The following is an 11,854-nucleotide window of genomic DNA, read 5'->3' as shown; positions in this document are numbered from 1 at the left end:
AGTTTTGGATGCATTACAATCAAATAATATTTTATTATATTTTATTTTTTATAATCTTAATTATATGATTATTTAATAATTACATAATTAAGATTACAAATTATAACTTGAATCAAATGCATCCTAAAAACTAAGAACTTAAAAATAAATTAAAAAAAAAAAAATCTGTTGCTATAGTTTGTATAGTTAAGCCGTTAAGAGTGACGGGGCACAAACCCGGCTTTAAGTAAAGTGCTCGGCCCACTAGGGCCCATTATTTGTCGTGGTTTTTTAATTTGGAACGCGCTTCTCTCTCGCTCCGTCTTTCGTCTTTCCCTCCAAGAAGGGAGCCGGATTCGTATCAGTGGGAGCGACGGTGGCCTCTGTCGTCGCCTGACTCTGTTCGCGTCGCGTTATGGAGGAGGGGAGCTCTCTCGGCGGCGAGCTCCAGATCACCTCCATCGGCGCCATCTACTGCGGGCCATGGGATAAGAAGTACTGGAGCTCTTCTAGGGTTAGTGCTCTTTCTTCCCCTCTCTATCTCTGAGATATTTATCTCCGTTCTCGATCTCTTTCCGCTTCAAGAATCTCCGATTAGTTAATTCCTTGTGAAGCTACGATCTGGCTCATGGTGCGAACAGTTCAGTTGAGTCGATTCTCCAGTTAAGCCATTGCTTTGAGAAGGGGTTTTTTACGCTAATGAGAAATAGCCCAATTTTTATGTGTCACAAGCAGTATCGGTGATAATAATGTGAAGGTAGTTATACCGAGTTGTAGAAATGTAAGATTAATTCGGTGATTACACGTTAGGGAAGGGCAAAGAACAAATTTTATGGACAATAACTTCTGCAAATGTTCATTCAGACCATGCCACCTAATCGTTTACATTGCTTGTTTCATGCTTGTGGTTTCTTGGACATTGCTATGGTTCTTACTCTATTTTTTGGCAATTTTGATAGGGGAAAGACAGATATCCTTACCCAGTTGGTTATCATGCTGTCCGAGCTCATGGTGGAAACATATACCAAATGGAAATTCGTGAAGGTGTAAAAGGGCCTCTATTTATGGTCTGTTTCAAGTTGTTTTCTCACATTTTATTCTGTAGTAGCTTCTCCCTTTATCCCCTCCCTCTTTTGTGTAAACATTATTACGGTTCTTCCGTTCTTTATTAGCCTTGTAGGTATGATACTGATACCATCTGCAGGTAGCATCAACTGATGGAGAGTCTTCTACTGGACATACACCCGATATTGCATGGGTGAACTTTCAGAAGAATGTTCCAAGGGTAAAAACTGGAAATGGAAAGCGATTCTCTTCCAAGATTGATGGTATCCAGGTAGGTTTTCCTCTACTGCAATGACAACATTACAAAATTAACAAAAAGGGATCCATGCACAAAATAGGGATTAAGTGTTTGGTTCTTACTAAATCTAATTACTACCATGCCGATATTAAAGTGGCTGTATCTTTTGTTGATTTCATATTTGTTCATCTAAAAGTGTTTTTTTTATTTAACTGTTTTCTTTTGACTTGTAATGTGATGAAAATAATAATTTGGCCAGCTCCAGATGCCAGTCTTGTTCATTATGACCATCATGCTCCAGATGCTACTATGTGCTTGGTTCGGGCTTATAACCTGTTATAGTGTTCATCAAGTTTTTTTTTTAAAAATTCTTCAAATTGTCTGAACCGAACCATTTGACTTGTCTTCAGTTTGCTCTGTTATTTTGATGAGAAAGTACAATTGTTATAATGATCATGGATGTAGGATCGGTGGTCCTAAGAAGGAAATGGCTACCTGTGGATGGTGCTAATTGAAAAATAACAAGTTACTACCATTGTGTTATATGAATCACTAGATAAAGAAGTATTCAGGCTGTGTCTTATGTGCACTAAAAATGATTTTAGCCTTCAAGTATCACACAATGAGGTTCTAAATTTGTTTGTGAATTGGATGCCACAATTATCTTTTGCAATACCACTTGGTTTTATCCTTGTTATTCATCTAGTACGTCTTTTGGGTCCATTATTGCATTGTTATTCCTGTTCAAATTTATTTTCATGTCTAACTTTACAGTTGAATGGGGCTGTCATCTCAGTTTATGGTCCATTCTGGCACTTTATAATCCATGGCTGAGCAAAACCTAACAGTTTGTTTGTATGTTCACATAAATTTTAACTTTTCTTCTAATAAGCTCTAACTTACTACAACTGGCATAAGAACTCATGCTTGAAGTCATTACTATTTCTTATACTTTTTAAAATCATTTATTAAACAAATAATTGGGTTAGCTTTGTGGTTAGAATGATGGTTTGCATTCTTCATTTTCATGTCTTGTTAACATTTTTACTTAGTTGCTTGATATTTTTGTTTAATTATTTCCTTGATATTATTAGATGACATGCCTACATGCTAATACACCATATGCACAGAACTGGTATCAAAATATAGTTTTTTTTTTTTCCATTCAGTTATGTTTTCTTTCTGATTTAATGCAGCTTTTTGGGTTTAGAAATCCATTTGTTCAACGATTGCTTCGTGAGCTTGTGGCCAATATACAAGGAGTTGCAGAACCAGATATGGTATTGCCTACTGATAAAAACGAAGTTCCAAGATTGGATAAAATGATGCAACCTCCAGACTCTTTTGTATGTAGTGATTTACTTGATCACACAGACAAGCATCTAAATGCTGGAAAAAGGGGTGTGAGGGACAAAGTATGTACAAGAGACAGAAACAAGGCAGTTAGAGCTAAAAGGATTTGTTACCACCATGCGACAAATGATTCTAGAGCTGGAAATCTAGAGAAAGAAAATGTAATGTTCTCTCATTCTGAAATAAAAGACCAAACTTTTATCAAGGAAAAGAGTTTACTCTCATCAAGAAATCATATTATTCAGATTCAGGATTCTCAACATCATCCTGGTTTCTTACCAAAGAGTGCTGCTGCTGCAAGTGATGATACATGCCAACAAATAGCAGATTGTAAATGCAGAGGAATTTTCAATCAAATTCCAGAAAGAAATATTCTGTCACAGCAGATGGGAGATTCTGATAATTCTGTTGATAAACATGTTATCTATGTCAGGGAAAATAACTCTACAGGTCAAGATCCTTGCCCCACTGGAGTGAACAATGTTTCTGATGATGACAATAGCACGGTAATCTACTTTAATTTGTCTAGTTACTGATGCTTCATGCTCTATCTATGATTATGAAGTGTGATCGTTCTTTACTTCTTTATGCTATTCTTCTCTTTGTCTTTGGAAAATGCATTTGATATGGAAATACTTTTTGAGAAGTGTATAGCACAGGCATGTAAATGATGGTCCTGGACCAACAATGATACTTCCTGTATTATTATTATTTCTGTTATTTAAAAAAAGTTTCTTGTATTCATTGGGATACATTTCTTTTGTTTGTAGTTGATCAACATTGTTTTTAATGTTTTAGCACACTTGATTTTAAGTCAAACTAGTCTATTGTTATTCAGACATTTGTTCAAGAGTCAGAACTCACCTACTATTGAAAAATAGAACTGTGCTACAATCTTGATTCAATACCTTTGCTCAGTCTTTTACCTTCTAGCTAATGACAAAGTTGACTGATGTTACTAATCAGCCTGTTAAACCATCTGGTTGCAGTACCATGATTTTCTTTTACTTGGCATTTACGTTCATTTAGTCAGTTTGGTGTAAATTCCTAGAAGCATTTTTAGATTCTATTTCTGAATCTTTGTTTATTAGTTAATATTGAATTTGCCACTTTTGGGGTACATGATGATAGTGCTATTGAACTTGAGATTATATATTGATTTCTGGCTTGACACGCATGATGCATCTCATGCAGATTAAGAAACTCATTATATAATGTTTGTTTTGAAAAACAAATTAATTCTCAATCAGTTAGAGCCTTATACATACATAAAATTATATCATATATGCATTAACAACAATAAATCATGAGTTCTAACTATTGCAGGTTGGCTACATGGATCATATTCCACCATTGGACTTTATGTTAAGCTGTACAATTCAAATCTGTTATTATATTCAATGAATTTTCCTTGATTTCTCTGTCATTATGGGCTTTAATGCCAATCAATTTTAGCTTGTCCAATTAGAAAATCTATTTGGCATCATTGAACATGCTCACACCATCTCAACCTATTTTCTATGGTTTTACCACTCATTTGAGCTTCACCTAATTGCTCAAGATATTAGATCTATTTTGTTATATTTTCTGTTGTAATCCCATATATTCATCTCAACATTATAGCCATATCATATTATATATATCATTTTAAAATGTGAATTCATGCTTAAATATTTTAACTATTAGTTTCTTGGACCTAGTTCTCGATATTAAATATGGCTATCATGACAAGATTTTCACTTTTATCTTATTTTCATGCACACAAATGTATTTGTTTCAATACTCGTAAAGAAATGCATATTGGAGCAGGCATGATTTAGTCATCATAGGGTTTTGAACTTTGAATATTGTCTATGATAACTTCAATTTGCTCATGCCTATATATAGTAGAACTATTTTCTCACTTTTCATTTTCTCATAAAATATCTTCTATTATGTGACCTTCACAGAAAAATGCTATTAGGTTATCAAATGCCGGAATGAGTCTGTCAGGTGTTTTACCAAAAGCAGTGGAAAGTGGAGAAATGTTGGCGTCTGAAAATTATTCAGAATTATACATTTCTGATACATGTGATGTGGAAAAATGTGTGTATTCTTGGAATCTTCGTTTTATGATCATTTTTTGGTTGCTTGGTACATGCTAAATAAGCTTCATTTCTGCCTATATTTTATTTCTATAGCACATTGCTTGTTAGGTGATGCTGCTGATTTTCAATCAGTGAGAGGGAGTTCAACATGCATAAATCCTGGACCAGAATGTTCAAGTTTGCGGGATGCTGCTTTGAAAGGATTTGTCAATGATTCAATTCCAGAAACTGGCCCACTGTCTGGTTCTTCAAATTCTGGTTCTGAGAAAGCAGATCTGAGTGTATCTGATAAAGAATTGGCAAACTCCATGATATCTTTTCTGCTTCCTCGAGCTGTTCCTCTTCTTGAGAAGACTTATGTGAGAAGGAAGTCAAGATATGGGAGCCAGGCAGTGAGACTTGGTGCAACTTTGACTTTGTTTAAAGCAAGCTCTGCAGAACATATGGCTAAGAATGATCAGTCGACTGACAAAATATATGAAGGTATGCTCAACAGCTCAAGTACTAATTGGCTCATGAAGGCATTAGTTGCAATTCTGTTTTCGGTGCTACAAGGCTGTTTTTCTGTAGCTCATTCCTCCTCTTTACCAGATCACATTTATTTTTGGTAAACTTTGCTTCTCATTTTTCAGAAGGGCTGGATGCTAATAGGCTAATGAATGGAACACAAGAAAAAGTTCCTCAGACATTGAATTACCAAATTTCAATTTCATGCCAAATGGCAAAAATGGAGGATGCTACTGATGATTGCTTACCCCATAAGACATCTGATCATACACTATATTTGGAAGATCCAAAGAATATGATTCCAGATAGCTATGAGGATGATAAATATGTTTGTGATGTTCATCCAAATGAGCATACAAATGTTGCTTGTGAATCTGAATGTAAAGCTTCTGCTGAATCCAGAGAAAATAATAACATATCCAATCTTAATATTCTTGGTGAGAGTGCTGGAAAGCCTTTGGACTCTGAAGTTTTGTTTCCTAAGGAAACAATTAAGAATGAATATTTAACAGATTCTCTTGTGGAGTATTTGGAAGAAGCATTTAATGATGATCTCCGTCTTGAAAAAGAACGTTCAGATGCTGACTGTTTAGGTGTTTCTGTTAATCATAACTTGCCATATTTGAATTCTGATGTTGTTAATCATGAAGAAAAGGAAATATCTGAATCTATGCTGCATTATAATAATGGAAAATGGAAAATGAAGTGCATGGGGCAATGCTCTACTGCTGCAAATGCTAGTTCTAATAACTTAAATGAGGGAGATATGTGTGCACTAGCAACACTTGTAGAAGTGCCACAAAACAAGAATGGTAAAACCAGCAAAGACATTCAAAGTTTGGTTTTGGATAACCAGATAGAGTTTGCAGTTCTTGATGCTACTGAACAAAAAGTTTGTGAGGTTGGAGATCAAACAGGTTTTAATCATGCATTAGCAGTAGAATCTACAAATGTATTGCTGGTTAATGTGAATGGAGATAAGATGTTGCTTTCGGATGATGGGCAACATACTGACAGAACCAACAAGTGTCAAAGGCTTTCTAATAAATCTCAGTTTTCTGGCAATTGCAACGTTCCTTTTTCAGAAAGTATAATCTGCAGAAATTATATGGATTCTGATGTTACAGCTACAAGGCCAACAGAAATTTCTAGGAGTGTGCAAACCAAGCTGACATGCTATCAATCAAATTCAGCAGTTGTTTCACAGAGCCAAAATGTGACTGACTATGTTGATGTTAACATGAAACATTCTGAGTTTCATGATCATTCTGTTAATCGCACAGAGGAGAATGACTCCACGAGTAAGCCCCATCCACCCTTCCAATTTTGCCAACAAGCATATCAGGGGCCTGTCAACTGTGTGCCAAGCCAAAACATAGAAGTTACGGAACTGCTATCTTTTTCAGATGAAAAACCAGCCACAAGGAATATTAGACATGAACAAACAAACATTTGCCAAAGACAGCCAAATTCTAATGATCAGTTTGATGATTCTTTGTTCAGAGCTGTTAGATTGGATGAAGTATTGGATGAATCTTTTGAGCTTGCTGGTTGCTATAGGCAACCCAAGCCAGTCTTGTTCATCTTGTTGAGACCCTATGAGGATGATTTACAAATTTCTGTGATCTGTGGCATTCGAGAAAGTGATGAAAGGTTTGTCTTTATATACAAGGTCCCTTTAAAAGATCAGGGAGAGATCTGTCCATATTTTATTGGCTACACTTCGCTTATGTTGCCTCTCCTTCCTGGACCGGCAATTGGAAATGTAAGTCATCCAACTGAAAGATGTTGTGTTTAGGTTCTAATGTGACTTCTCACTTTTCAGTATATCTTATCTCAAGTGATTTCTTCTTATAGACAATGTATAAAGGATCTTGTTTACAGTTCACTCCCGATGGTCAATCCATTGTTTTTGTTAGTACAATAAGAGCACCTCTCTGCAGGTATAGAAATACCAGAACTTCACTAATTATATTTGTAATGTTTTCACACCATCAATTTAATCAATCCCAAACATTAACAGGACACAAAGTATGCATTGCTCATGCTCTATGTGCACATCTGTGTGTTGTGAAGAAAATGCTGTACTAATTGGAAAGGTTTTTATGGGATATGTTCTGCCATCAGCTACCTTGACAACCATTGAGAGCCTTTCCTGCATCGCAGTTTATGAACCTAATTATGTCATAGCTGCTGAATTGAGTGGGACATTGCGTGTCTGGTTGATGAACTGTAATTGGAGGTATCTTTGATCGTATCTTACATATTCCTTCTCTTTTTTTTGCTAGTCTGACTGGAAATTGTTAATGAGATGATATTATGAAATGTTTGTTTTTAACATGCTTTTATGTGCTGATGGTATGCTCTAATCAACCTCTAAGCGGGATTTTCTTTGACATATCAGTTACTTTGTGCTTATATGTAATTTGATGGTCATATCTCATTGCTTTTTGCAGTAAATCTTTGGAGGAGTTTGTGCTACCAAGTTTTGATTATTTAAGACCTGCAGTAGAGTTGAAAACAGTACCGAAGAGCGACTGTCTCCTTGTAGGTCATAATGGCATTGGCAGCTTTGGTTTATGGTAGGTTGCTTAACGACTTAACGTTGTTACATGTTAAAAATAGTTAATTTATTAAACCATGTCTGTTAGTATTATATATTTGTTCCCCTATTTTTAATAGTAGGTTTTTGTGAGGCTTCAATTTTTTGATTGTGGGCATCATGAGTATATTATGCTTGATATTTTATATTTTTGTTCTTCAACATGATCGTCTATGTCAATTTTGTAGTAGTCTATGTGTCAACTTCTTGCTCTTGTTTACGTTTGCTTTCATAAAGTCCTTTATTTTCTAATGTTTGTTATGTAACTCAATTTTCTAGTATTGTGAGCAAGTTGTTTTCCTTTAGGAACATATCGAAGAGGGTACTCCTCTCCAGATTTTTGAATCCGGGCAATTTGATCTTTCAGATTCTTCCAATTGGTATGTTCAATTTTCAAGATGAGATCAACACTTCATCTTGTCAGAATATGAAGCTCATGCAAGAAATTTCGCATCATCGTGTTGCTGAAGCTGTTGCGACTCCATTGCAAGATGATAATGCCGTGTGGATACTAGTTTCTGCTGATACAGATTCAGATCCTCAAGTGGTCAATCACCCCAAAGAACGACAACCGACTTCAAATGCATCTTGGAGGCCAGCTCTTTTAGTGAGAAATATAGTAGTCATGGGGCACATGGTGGATTTTAGGTACTTCAAATTCCTTACATCAAAATAAAACCCTTATTCTCTAAATGCCACCAATGAAATTGGAAAATGGTTTTCACCTGTCAAATTTGCATTGCAAATGATTCTACTATGTGAACAATAACATGTTTGTTTGTGTCAGATCTGTTTCTGTTGATTCTACTATGAGAACAATAAAATGTTATTTTCATATCAAAGAAAGATTAGTTATTTGGTGTTTAAAATTGGTAGTGATTAGACTACATAAACGTCCTGTAATATGCACTTGCATATCATTTATCCTATCAACCAATAGTTTCATCCTTGAACTGCTGTGTTACTAGCAATTTTTTTCTTTCATAGTAGCAAATATTTTGAGTGAACCATTCAGTTGGAGTTTAAGATTCATGTAATTTGCTAAGAGTTGTATAGAGATGATTTCACAAACATGATTTGATGAGCTATTAAGAGGAATGCAATGGTGTGAGAGAGGACTGATAACAAATAAGAATAAGAGATCCATCAGAGATGCTTTTCTTGTCCTGTCACGTTTAATTTGGTTACAATAACAGAACTCTCTACCTTATCAGTCTTGGGAGCAATGTGGATCATTTCCCAGTATTTAATTCTCAAGTGATATTAAGTGCATCAACAAACTCAAGGATACCTAATGCAGCACCAGGAACAATTCACAAGAGAAAGTACAATTGGATTAATTGAAGAATGTCTCCATTACATGGGGATTTGAACTTCTTTGATAAACCAAAATAAAGGCTAATTTCCTTAAGACAAGGTAACTTGGTCTAACAAATATAAAACACTTTTTAAGAACTTAAAACAACCTTTATAAATCGACACTGAAAAATAATTTAGACTCTAACCTTTAATCTGCATCAGTGCCACATCTATGCTCACTTTCCTCTTCAAGCTTTTACATTTTCTTGTTACTTTTAGACTGCGCTCAACCAAGTTACCAAATATTTGTTCACATGAAGTTTCTTATCGCCATGCAATTAAGACAGACATCATTGTCATCTATCCTGGAACATTTTTGGTTGGAAAAGGGGAAATTTTTAGTTCTTCCTTCCTAGTCAATTTTTTGCCACTTGTCAAACATGATAGATGATTTTTTCTCATGCAGTATTGCTCTCTAACTGGTTCAGCATTTTGTTTAATGAAAGACATTTGATTTTGTTTGCTTCATAAGGCTTCCAAATACATGATTTCTTAATCATACTAGTACATCATTTTATTCTTATGGCTTAATAGAGGCTTTCATCCAATTGTTTATTGCTCTAAGGAGATGAGGCATTAAAAGCTTGTATATTTGTTGGATATTTTACTGAAGTCACACCTTGATTGATTTGCATAAAATCGCTAGAGCTTGTGCAAAGACAGTTACTTGATAAAACAGTGAATTATATCACACTGAGCATATTTATCAATATTCTATTATTATTGCAGGGCTTCTTCTGTAGATGTATCTGACGGTTATGGATTTATTGGCACACATGATGGTGTCTTGTACAAGTGGGAATTATCAACCGGAAAGAAATTGTCAAATTTGCTCCGAGTCCAGTGTAAGTGATTATTTGTTTGAAATTCGTTAAAGTTCTTGGTATTTATCATTGGGTTAGTATCTGCAAATTTTCACCTATTAACCCGTATTTTGCAACATGCCTTCACCTTATCATTTGTTATTCTTCTGTGACTATTAGCGGGGAGCATTATGTGCACTGCAGTGGACTCCAAATCTGGTGTAGTGGCGGTTGCTGATGAGAAATGCCGGTTGCTGATTTTAAGGCAGAAGATAATGTGAAACTGCTGAAAATTCAAAAGATTCAGTGATCGTCAATGCAGACTGGTGCTGTTGATGCACTTTTTCACTAACCTTTATGGTTCAGCAAAACTGCTTTATATCAACAGCATCTGGGCTTTTGACATTGCTCATCAACAGCTCGGTTCCTTGTCCTCCTATACGCATTCAACTGTTTTCTCCACCTGGAAGATTGTGACCTACTTGAGAACCGAATTCCTTGACATCCCGACGTTCAAAGTTTTCACCACTAATCTTGTGAATTTTGAATCCTTGATCATGATGGGAAAGTGAGAGGAAATGGATTTTGCCGCCTAAGCTGTGGAAGATTTTATTTTTCTCTTGTTTGTACTGGCTTAATGCGCTTAGAGACCTTCATGTCGGATATGTACAAAGTACCTTTTGCTTTCTTCCACGGGCAAAGTTGTAGTCATGGCTACAGAGACAACGATTACTGAAAAATAGTCGTTTGCTCGGAGATTAGTCACCCGAAGTCCGTGGGACAAGGACCCTTTTTACGAATGTCAAATAATTGAAATGTACAATTTGTTTGTTGTAACGATATTAGTGATTTCTTGATGATGCTACTGAAAAATAAGACAGGTTCTTGCAGGCAAATGAAAACGCACAAATTGTACAATTGGGCAAGTAGTGCCCTTTCACTCCTATAAAATTGAGTTAATTGACATAAGTGTAGTATTTACCTAAAAACAAGTTAACGAGGATGTTGGGAAAACGAATTACCTTTACCACCGGAACAATTCACAAGAGAAAGGGCAGTTGGATTAGTTGAAGAATGTCCATCGCATGGGGATTTGAACCTCTTTTTCTTCTGTGACTATATATTAGTGGGAGCATTCTGTGCACTGCAGTGGACTCCAAGTCTGGTGTAGTGGCGGTTGCTGATGAGAAATGTCAGTTGCTGATTTTAAGGCAGAAGATAACGTGAAAATGCTCAAAATTCAAAAGATTAAGTGATCGTCAGTGTAATGCAGACTGGTGCAGTTGATGCACTTTTTCACTATCCTTTATGATGGTTCAACAAAAATGCTTTATTTCAACAGATACTTCCAAATTAATTACATGGATAACAAAATAAAGAATTGTAATTAATTATATTGATTAATTGACAAATGTGTCTAAGGTACAACAACGTTTTTAATGTTCATCTTGAGGTCTAGCTAATAATAAGAAAAAATGTTGATGTATTCAGTGTGGCTCTAACTCGCGCGGGAAATCTTGCTAGCTGTTGAGGAAGTCCTCCTCGAGATCGGCGGCGAATTCTTCGACCTCGGCGTCGATCATTCCATCATCTTGTGTCAGGTCCTCCTCGAGATCGGCGGCGAATTCTTCGACCTCGGCGTCGGTCACCCCATCATCTTGTGTCGAAGGGATCACTCTGAGGAGGTCCTCAAGATCGGCTTCGTAAGCTTGGAGTGCAGCATCTGTCATCAGATCATCCGAACAGATCTCGCTGAGGAAGTCCTCGATCTCGGCCAACTGGTCATGCTGCTGCAGCGGACGCATCTCCGACATAGTCTGAGTCATCTGCGGAATGTCCTCCTCGAGATCGGCGGCGAATT

General features: G+C 36.1%; 1 protein-coding gene across 5 annotated transcripts; it reads left to right on the top strand.

Annotated features, from left to right (window-relative positions):
- Positions 1–293: 293 nt before the first annotated feature.
- Positions 294–10,853, top strand: LOC121986413. 5 transcript variants are annotated; one of them, XM_042540356.1, is made up of 14 exons: positions 296–493; positions 939–1,046; positions 1,184–1,315; positions 2,479–2,796; positions 2,881–3,141; positions 4,585–4,720; positions 4,816–5,205; positions 5,355–6,994; positions 7,087–7,172; positions 7,253–7,471; positions 7,686–7,811; positions 8,138–8,479; positions 9,920–10,035; positions 10,174–10,853. In XM_042540356.1, exons 1-14 carry the CDS (start codon positions 395–397, stop codon positions 10,272–10,274), a joined length of 4,074 nt encoding a protein of 1,357 aa, XP_042396290.1. In that variant the 5' UTR covers positions 296–394; the 3' UTR covers positions 10,275–10,853. The 5 variants fall into 5 exon arrangements, with proteins under 5 accessions (XP_042396291.1, XP_042396288.1, XP_042396290.1 ...); XM_042540354.1 differs by having other exon boundaries at positions 295–493; positions 2,479–3,141; positions 5,358–6,994; XM_042540355.1 differs by having other exon boundaries at positions 2,479–3,141; positions 4,831–5,205.
- Positions 10,854–11,854: the final 1,001 nt, after the last annotated feature.

Source organism: Zingiber officinale, chromosome 5B (assembly GCF_018446385.1).
Source record: "Zingiber officinale cultivar Zhangliang chromosome 5B, Zo_v1.1, whole genome shotgun sequence".
Taxonomy (NCBI): domain Eukaryota; kingdom Viridiplantae; phylum Streptophyta; class Magnoliopsida; order Zingiberales; family Zingiberaceae; genus Zingiber; species Zingiber officinale.
The sequence above is the reverse complement of the archived record's forward strand: the minus strand, read 5'-3'. Positions and strand labels throughout refer to the sequence as shown.